Source organism: Drosophila obscura, unplaced genomic scaffold (assembly GCF_018151105.1).
Source record: "Drosophila obscura isolate BZ-5 IFL unplaced genomic scaffold, ASM1815110v1 contig_186, whole genome shotgun sequence".
Lineage (NCBI taxonomy): Eukaryota > Metazoa > Arthropoda > Insecta > Diptera > Drosophilidae > Drosophila > Drosophila obscura.
In genome coordinates, this window is record NW_024542774.1 from 3,713,911 (window position 1) to 3,722,745 (window position 8,835).

The 8,835-nt window shown below is 46.3% G+C and overlaps 3 protein-coding genes across 5 annotated transcripts; 1 reads left to right on the top strand and 2 right to left on the bottom strand.

The window, feature by feature from the left end:
- Window positions 1-1,030: 1,030 nt before the first annotated feature.
- Window positions 1,031-3,531, top strand: LOC111078876 (cytochrome b5 reductase 4). Its single transcript, XM_022373810.2, has 2 exons — window positions 1,031-2,435; window positions 2,493-3,531. Exons 1-2 carry the CDS (start codon window positions 1,123-1,125, stop codon window positions 2,788-2,790), a joined length of 1,611 nt encoding a protein of 536 aa, XP_022229502.2. The 5' UTR covers window positions 1,031-1,122; the 3' UTR covers window positions 2,791-3,531.
- On the bottom strand, window positions 3,032-6,942 carry LOC111078874 (succinate dehydrogenase [ubiquinone] flavoprotein subunit, mitochondrial). Of its 3 annotated transcripts, none has more exons than XM_022373809.2 (5): window positions 6,838-6,942; window positions 6,645-6,743; window positions 3,865-5,459; window positions 3,646-3,796; window positions 3,032-3,584 (listed from the first exon to the last, which is right to left on the bottom strand). In XM_022373809.2, the coding sequence occupies exons 2-5, from the start codon at window positions 6,699-6,701 to the stop codon at window positions 3,405-3,407; spliced, it is 1,983 nt and encodes a 660-aa protein (XP_022229501.2). In that variant the 5' UTR covers window positions 6,702-6,743; window positions 6,838-6,942; the 3' UTR covers window positions 3,032-3,404. The 3 variants fall into 3 exon arrangements, with proteins under 3 accessions (XP_022229501.2, XP_022229499.2, XP_022229500.2); XM_022373807.2 differs by having other exon boundaries at window positions 3,865-5,462; XM_022373808.2 differs by lacking the exon at window positions 6,838-6,942 and having other exon boundaries at window positions 3,865-5,462; window positions 6,645-6,818.
- A 196-nt stretch (window positions 6,943-7,138) lies between these two features.
- On the bottom strand, window positions 7,139-7,737 carry LOC111078879 (protein CTLA-2-alpha). The gene is made up of 2 exons (XM_022373813.2): window positions 7,549-7,737; window positions 7,139-7,468 (listed from the first exon to the last, which is right to left on the bottom strand). The coding sequence occupies exons 1-2, from the start codon at window positions 7,585-7,587 to the stop codon at window positions 7,268-7,270; spliced, it is 240 nt and encodes a 79-aa protein (XP_022229505.1). The 5' UTR covers window positions 7,588-7,737; the 3' UTR covers window positions 7,139-7,267.
- Between the last annotated feature and the right edge of the window lie 1,098 nt (window positions 7,738-8,835).

Here is an 8,835-nt window from a genome sequence, read left to right on the forward strand (position 1 = left end):
GAAAAACACTTTATAGCTTAAAAAATATTTGATCTGGGTGGCGGGTTCCTAAACGTCACGATCATCTAGATAAGGATCAGTGCTGGAATCTTATTCGACACTGTGCGACGTAGGGAGTCGAACTCCTGGTTAAGGGGCACGGCTTGGGCAATGTATGCCACTAGCTTGGTCAGGCTCACGCTCCCTAGACTCTTGTAGCTAGTGGAGATGTTGCTACGTCCCACTGATGCCTGATAAGTAACTCCAGCTGCAGATGGACCGCGTCGCCTGGTTGTAGGTAAGACTGGTCATCAGCTCGCGATCTGCACTGATTTCAAGAAGTTTCATGTCCTCTAGTGTTTCATTGCTTGCTTCATGTAGGTCCGCCACTGCTGCAGCCGTCAACGCTTAGCTCGGCCAACGGATCTCTGGCGTCCTCATCCTCCAGCTCATGGCAGAAGCTCATAATGGCATCGGGATCATTGTCCAGAAACCCAGGAACGTCATCTTCGCCAGCCACAAGGGGAGGGATGTGGGATGATGAGTTCGTGTTTGTATCTTCGTCAGTATTCGGACTCTTGCGCAGTGGGTGCAACAAGAGTGAGATTTCTAAAGCCCGCTCAAGCTGAGCAATTCTTGAAGATCCACCACTTTGCCTTTCTGATTCTGGCACGCATGAAAAGCCATTCCAATAGCTTTAGTACAATTAGGTTAAATCAAAAACAGGACGAGAGACTTGTAGACAGTTTACCCAGACACATACAAATATAATATATTTTTCTGTTTTCTATATGATGAAAAAAAGTATATCCTTTTTAGGTGCCATCGATTGGCAGGACTCCCTATTTTGTGGTCTCTCTTTAGCAGAGACCGGTCCAAAAACGGAGCTGAACTAAAGTTTTCAAGAAAGTTAGGAATAGTTTTGACTGTTATTTTGAAATAAAACGGCGATAAGTTCCATTTATCACACAAAAGTACCGATTCACCGATGACGAACAAAATTATGCCGGGAAATTAGTTCACGTGACTATCGACAGATGGAACTTTGTTTTGATTCCGAGATACATATTTATGTACACATGCAACAGCTGTTTATACCAGAAATTTGTTGTGACGATTCCTATCCATTTCATTTAGCTGAATATGTCGGATTTACCGCTTAAATCAACTACCAGCAGCGCGCTGCTTGGGCCGCCACAGAGAGTGCCTTTACCGAAAGCCTCTGCCGGCCTACAACTGCCCACCACGACGCCCCAAAAGCTGAAATCCAATTCCGATTGCTCGGGCTCAGCGACAGGGAATCCGCGGAACAAATGTGCTTTAAAGCCAGGCTACTCGCTGATGAGCTGGATACGTCTGTGCAATTCTGGAGCAGATCTATCGGGTACCAGGGGACGGGTGGTTCCAGTTACAAGAAGCGAGTTAGCTCTCCACAACAAGGCTTCTGATGCGTGGATGGCAATTCGCGGCAGAGTGTTCAACGTAACTCGATACATGGACTTTCATCCGGGCGGAGTGGATGAGCTAATGCGTGGCGTCGGCCGAGATGCTACCAAATTGTTTGACGAAGTTCATGCCTGGGTCAATTATCCACAGCTGCTCGGAAAATGCTACATAGGACCATTAAAAGAGAATGTCCCTGGGCCATTGACGGCGACTGATCCTCTTACGATAGACACACGGGACTCAAAGCCGGTGGATATTGTTCCACGCTTCGATTGGATACAGCAAAGAAGCGAGCTTACGCTATTCTTTTACACCCGAAGCTTCTCCAATCCCGGACTGTTTGTGAGAAGAAAAGATCCGCAGCAGCTGGTGGCGCGTGTTTTGCTGGACAACAGCGGGCACTCGTTTGACTTGCAGCTAGCGGGTAAGGTGGAGTGGCCACCGAAGGCCGTGCGAGTCGGGACTGAGACTGGAAAGATTGAGCTGGTCTTGGCCAAAGAAGAGCCAGCTCCTTGGATTTCTTACGGTACGCACACGACGAGCAAACTGGATTCCCTTGACACACAACAGGAAACGTATGAATATGAAGTGTTAGACTGTAATGATTTCAATCACGACTCTTTTGAGCTGAGTCTTCAGAGCGTTCAGAAGGAGATACTGATGGTCCTACCAGTGGGACATCATGTAAACATACAAGTCCCTTTAAACGGGGATGTCATCCAGCGAAGCTATACGCCAGTCGATCACACATATTTGCCCTCCGAAACGAACTCCCTGGCGAGTTGTTCGTGCCTGCATTTTCTGATCAAGCGATATACAAACGGGCCTGTCTCTGGTCACTTGCATCAACTGAAAGCAGGCTCTCGGGTCCATTTAAGCTCGCCTCGTGGCGGTTTAGTGCTCTCAGACCTATCCGCAAATCGGAACATCCTTCTACTGGCAGCTGGCAGCGGTCTGACACCCATTTTAAGTCTAATACCTCATCTACTAAAGCGCAACACAAATCGCATGTGAGTTTGCAAGGATCTTCAGCCCAATCCGTACAGTAAACATTATTTGATCCACAGCGAATCCCTGCACCTGTTCTACTTTAACAAAACTGAAGCGGACATCTGGCTGAGGGACAAACTGCAGAATCTACAAACTGAGGACGAGCGCTTCATCTGCACCCACATACAGTCCCAGGCGGAGGAGCAGCCGCAACGAATATCGTCCGAGCTTTTGGCTCCTCTGTTCAAGGAAAAGCAGCCGGATATGTGTACTTATGCAGCGATTTGTGGACCCAGCCCCTTCAACAATGCCGCCGTCGATGTATTGAAGAGTCTGAATGTAAAGCCGAATCAGATGCATGTTTTCCGCGGCTAAAAAGATCTACCTAGTCATTTTCATTCATTTTATTTGCTATCCAGCAAATAGTTCTGATTTTGTTTTTTTTTGGGATTTTTACATGTTTTTGTTTCAATAATTTAATAAGTTTAACAAATACTAGAAAATGTTTGTTGGATTTGTTTTCTTTCGCTTGTTGCCAGGCCAAGCACGGCAAAGGAAAGCATCGTTCTGTTCGGTTCTTGTTGTCGCAATCGTCTCTCAGTTATGCCATCACACACATTTTGCTAATGTAATATTGTAAATTGTATATAAAGAACAATCGAAAAAAAGTAATCATCAGGTGGAGGGCATACAGGGCTTACAGAAAATAAATAGAAACAGGAGCAACATAGGATATATAGAGAATGTACTATATAGGATGTAATGGGATAACACTGGCTTTACATTTCATCGCAAGACGTTGGGGAGCAGAGTTCCCTTCCCTCGTGGATAGCACATCGTAGTACATCATTTGCGACTCGACTCTGAATCACTTTCCTCAGCTTGTGATCCCTTAAGTAGACATCCGTGTGTATGTTTGTGGTGTAGCGTGTATTTACTGTGGTGTTTATGTGTATGCGGGCAGCCTCCCTCCATCTCATCATCTTAGTTTAGTAGGAGCGGATCGCTGGCGGCACCGTTGACACCTCGTTGTCCAGCGTGGTATCGATTACGCTCCTGTAATCCAACTGAACATCGCCATTGTCGTTGCACACCCAGGCGAGTGTGTGCTTGCGCCAGTGCTTCTCAAATGGCACCTTCTCCTGTCCCTCGACGGGTTTGCTGTAATCCTGCAAGAAGGAACATCCGATAAGACCCAGTGCCGGCTTACTTGTGGCCGAATCCACTTACATATTCGTCCAGTCTGATCTTGAAGTCTTCACGGGCGTGAGCACCACGCGACTCCTTGCGCGCCTCGGCACCCACAATAGTCATTTGAGCATTGGCCAACAGATTCTGCAGCTCCAGCGTCTCGACCAGATCCGAGTTCCAGATGAGGGACCTGAAAATGAGTTCAGATTGAATTAATCTCCTCGAACCGAAACACAATCAAAATATTCTTGCACTCACTTGTCCACAACCTTGACGTCCTTGAATTGCTTGTAAATTTCCTGCATTTTGCTCACACCCTCCTTGAGGATGGGGCCGTCACGGAACACAGCGGCATGATTCTGCATGGTCTTCTGCATCTTCAGGCGCAGATCGGCAGTGGTGATCTGGCCATTGGCAAAGCGCAGCTTGTCCAGGTTAGCCACAGAGGCCTCGCCAGCAGTATCCTTGAGGGTGGGAGCCGGTGCGCCGGGCTTATTCTCCTCGGCAATGGTCTTGGCGCAGGCACGTCCGAAAACAACCAGATCCAGCAGAGAGTTGGCACCCAGACGATTAGCACCGTGAACGGAGCTGGAGGCTGCCTCACCGGCAGCGTACAGGCCGGGGACAACAATATCCTTGCCGTCCTTGTCAACGGTGATTACCTGGCCCCGATAGTTGGTTGGCACACCACCCATGTTGTAGTGCACCGTGGGTAAGACGGGGATTGGCTCGCGGGTTACATCAACGCCGGCGAAAATCATGGCCGTCTCCGAGATGCCGGGCAGTCGCTCGGCCAGCTGCTTGGGTGGCAAATGGTGCAGCTGCAGATACACGTGATCCTTGTCGGGGCCAACACCGCGACCCTCCATGATCTCGATGGTCATTGAACGCGATACGACGTCCCGGGAGGCAAGATCCTTGGCCACAGGAGCATACCGCTCCATGAAACGCTCGCCCTTGGCATTGATCAGGTAGCCACCCTCGCCGCGGCAACCCTCGGTAATGAGGCAGCCGGCTCCATAGATGCCAGTGGGATGGAACTGGACAAACTCCAAGTCCTGGGAGGGGAGGCCCTGTCGAGCGACCATGGCAGTGCCGTCGCCAGTGCAAGTGTGGGCAGAGGTGCAGGAGAAAAAGGCACGTCCATAGCCGCCAGTGGCGATCACAGTGTTCTGTGCACGGAAACGATGCAGAGTACCATCCTCCAGGTTGAGGGCCAACACGCCCCGGCACTCGCCATCCTCAAAGATCAGATCCAGGGCAAAGTACTCCACGAAGTAGTTGCAGTCGTAACTCAGCGACTGGCCATAGAGGGTGTGCAGCAGCGAGTGTCCGGTACGATCCGCCACAGCACAACATCTGTGCGCCTGGCCGCCCTTGCCGAATTTCAAGCTCTGGCCACCGAAGGCGCGCTGGTAGATCTTGCCGTCTTGTGTGCGGGAGAAGGGCATGCCGTAGTTCTCGAGCTCGATGACAGCCTTGGGTGCCTCCCGGGTCATGTAGTGTATAGCATCCTGATCGCCCAGCCAATCGGATCCTTTCACTGTGTCGTACATGTGCCACTTCCAGTCGTCCTCCTCCATATTGCCCAGCGCCGCATTGATGCCGCCCTGGGCGGCAATCGTGTGCGACCGGGTGGGGAACAATTTGGTGATCACCGCCGTCCGGAATCCCTCGGCCACTAGGCCAAAGGCGGCCCGCAGACCAGCACCGCCGGCTCCCACCACAATTGCATCGTAGGCATGATCGACCACAGGGTACTGCTTCGATATCTTATCCGGGTTGGCTGCCGTCGCCTGCTGCCGACCGTGTGTTATGTGATAGCTGCGTTGCCCTGCAATCGTAGCGACGCGCTGCTGAAAGAGAGAGAGAGAGAGAGAGATGGGATCAGAGTTAGTTGATTGCTGTTTACAAGGGGACTGTTTTAATGGCCCGCCCGCCGCGCTTTGGGATGAGACCAGACCGTTGGAGCAAAAGTGTTTAGGCAGCCAATATACTCATGGAGAAATCAGGTTTTTGTCAGTGAGTCAATATTGGCAGTTTTCAAACAACAATATTTCAACGGAATTTGCTAATATGTATAATTACGTAAACGATTTAAACTACAGGCTCTGGCGATTCCATGGAAGAACCCTTTGCTTAGGAGTTATGCATATCTTATCACCATTGTCCGGCTATACGCCCCACGTAGATGCACGGAAAATATGTACATCACATCGATAAGATGCATTAGTTTTGTTTTGGCAAAACGCTCGCTAATTAACGACAACTTGACAGATAAGTCGAGACCGCACACGCCATGGCCCGCGCCATCGCTGAGGAATATTGCCAGGCAGAGACTCTGGTGACGTCGACAGCCTCGAGATTTGGATGCGATGCTCGAGAAGCGAGACTTGATGGTGCTTCCACATAGAATGACTGTGCGACAGTTGCTTATGCAATGGATAAATTAAACAGTTGTATAGACAACAGTAGCAGTGGCCAGCTCCATTGTATAATCAGCTGGGTTGTTAGCCGCGGCCGTGCCTCCCTCTTTCTCTGGACTTTCGTGTGTCGGAATGAAATTTGCTGAGCTTATCATTGCTTGTCCGACAGCAATGAGCCGCTACTCCACAATTGGCAATTTCATTTAATGTCTTGAATGCATTTGTTGCACGCACAGCCATTCGATCCGACCGACAAAACACGGCATCATCGACAGCGGGGGCGGGCGGGGCAGGTAACATAACCTCGTCGCCCGTTGCACACAAAATTTTCCATTGAAATCTTGAAAAATTCGCAATGACGGGGAGAAAATTAGTAGTTTCTCCACTTTTGAATAATTATTTTCCGAGTGGGGCCATCTGGAGCACCTGGCCATTAAAATTGAACGAAATTACATAACTGCGAGGGGGCGCGTTTTTGGTCAACTTCTTAAGATTTTCACTTCACGTCACGCGCAAATAAAATCAGTTTTTCTCGTTGTATAATCGCCATCCAACAAGGTGGACAGGTGGGCGACGGTGTGGAGCCTGGTGCAAGGAGTCTGGGCTACCTACCATGGAGGCGACTGCATTTTTGGCCAAAATCGATGGCACTCGCATGATTCGGGACATGGTTGCGGCTGGGCTTTCAAGGTGGCTAGTGTTGTCTAGATTCTGCAAAAGATTGGCACTTTAGTCAGGATTTTGTAAGTGCGCGTTGATTTGTTGTTTCTTAAAATATTTGTCAAAATTGAAAGGAAAAGTTTACGTTTTAAATTTTATGTGCCGCTCGTCGGCACTGGTCGCTCATGAACGGAACTGGGTGAAGAATGTGAACTGGTTCTCTGATCAGCGGTGATGAACCGAACGAGCTCATTTGTTGGTATGTTTACACTTTACTTTGTATGTACGAATGTACAAGTACGAAAACATATGCCAGAAAAGACAGTATACATATATGCGTATATGCAAAATTAAAAATATCCAGGTAAAATATGGCAATTGTTAATTTCATTCAACCCACTGTAGTTCAATGAACTGTTTACCTTCAATGTGTGTGACCAGATCTATCACTTGTGGAACAGCTGATTTATTGTTTAGTATATGGTTTGTTGGGTAAAAACATACAGATACAAATATTTATAAAAATTGAGATTATTCCGTTTGCAGACATGTTTAAATGCACTTTTCATAGAGATTTACTTAGGAGGTAAACGTTTTCCACACCGCTTAGCAAATTCTTCTGGCGTGTCATCAGAGAGATGATTGATTGCCATTTTCCAAGTTACTTCGCCGCTGTCATATCTGCTATTATGCTCCACCACTTTCGCTTTTGCCTTCTCGTACAGGCCCCGTCGCATAAGATCCTCCTCCGCCTCGTAGCTCTTGTTAAATTTGGCCTGAATCATGGATGGGACGGAAAAAAACGTATTTAGAATATTGCGTCGCAGCGGGCTTCGCTTCCAAAAAATTAAATTACTTTGTATTCGGTCCACTCATCATCTGTTACGAGAGACATGTTGGCACTCTATATTTTACTGGCAGACTAAGTTCTTATTTCGATACTGAGGCTCTATGTTTCAGATGACTAATTGTCGTATAAATTTTATCACGGAATGGAAAAAATTCGTTGAGACAAACAAAGGCTGTCCCTGGAGAGCAGCGACGCCCGAGTCGATAAAACTTTGAGCGTTGCCACCTAGCTGAAATACTAATGGGACAGTACGCGCTCGTTTGAATGCACACTTTCAAGCAGGTTAAACTTGAGTTGAAGTATTCAAGTGAAGTGATTTCGAATTTTGTACAATTTCAAAGTGTTTATTTATTCCGTTCTTGCTTCTTTGTGTGGTGTGTCGTGTGTGTGTGTACATTTTATATAATACGATTTTAAATATAATTATATGCATTTGCTTAAGATCTAAACGAATTGTAAGAAACAGATGTCCAGCTTTTCCGTTTTTTTAAGTTTTTTTTTATTATTTGCACAGAGAGTGAGAATGTTGACAAATTTCTAAGTTTAGTCTAACGAGAGAATAAAACAAACTCTTTTGCTTCTATTACGCAAAAAGTTGCTAGAAATAAGCTTCTGCTGTCGTTGTGCAAACAATCATATCATTACAAGTTTCTCTTTTTATAAGTATGTATATACTCGAAATTATCATAAATATTTATTGTTTTTTTTTGTTTGTTTGTTGTGTCTAAGGCTCAGCAATGCATTCGTTTGTATGTGCTGTCTATATAGAGTGTGTGCTTATTATTTTGGATGTGTGGTGTGTGTGTGGATAAGCGGGCGGGAAAAGCAGAAACATTTGAAAATATTGGCTTTAGGTTAAATGCTAGTTATTATGTACTTGAAATGCGATTAAATTGTTGTTGTGCCTTGAGGCTTTACATGCTATGGCAGTCATATATATTTTGCTGGAGTATATTTATCGATGTAGCACATCTACTTACAGAAGAAATGCTGGAATATCTCTCACGGGACTCCCTTATACTCTGCGATTGGTTTTGTTTCTGCTTTCCTCTGCATTTATCGCTCGGTTTTACATATCAGAGTGGTGTGGCTTTGTGTTTTGTATTTTCTCCATAATTTATTTGTTTTCATAAATATATATGTTGTGTGTGTGTGTGTGTGTGTGTATATTTATGTATAAACAGTTTACGTCAATAAAAATATATAATTATTTATATAAAAACCTAATACAATTTCTGCATGTATACAAATAGTATATATTATATATTCACTTTGTTGAATGAATGAACAAAA

Excerpts from the sequence above, each read along its gene's own strand:
- LOC111078874 (XM_022373807.2), bottom strand. The coding sequence starts at position 6,701 with ATGTCCCGAATCATGCGAGTGCCATCGATTTTGGCCAAAAATGCAGTC. Across the intron at positions 3,797-3,864 it reads GACGTCAAGGTTGTGGACAA|GTCCCTCATCTGGAACTCGG; the intron begins GTGAGTGCAAGA and ends ACTCATTTTCAG. Across the intron at positions 3,585-3,645 it reads AGATCAGACTGGACGAATAT|GATTACAGCAAACCCGTCGA; the intron begins GTAAGTGGATTC and ends TCCTTCTTGCAG.
- LOC111078876 (XM_022373810.2), top strand. The coding sequence starts at position 1,123 with ATGTCGGATTTACCGCTTAAATCAACTACCAGCAGCGCGCTGCTTGGG. Across the intron at positions 2,436-2,492 it reads AAGCGCAACACAAATCGCAT|CGAATCCCTGCACCTGTTCT; the intron begins GTGAGTTTGCAA and ends TTTGATCCACAG.
- LOC111078879 (XM_022373813.2), bottom strand. The coding sequence starts at position 7,587 with ATGTCTCTCGTAACAGATGATGAGTGGACCGAATACAAA. Across the intron at positions 7,469-7,548 it reads ATGAGTGGACCGAATACAAA|GCCAAATTTAACAAGAGCTA; the intron begins GTAATTTAATTT and ends TCCATGATTCAG.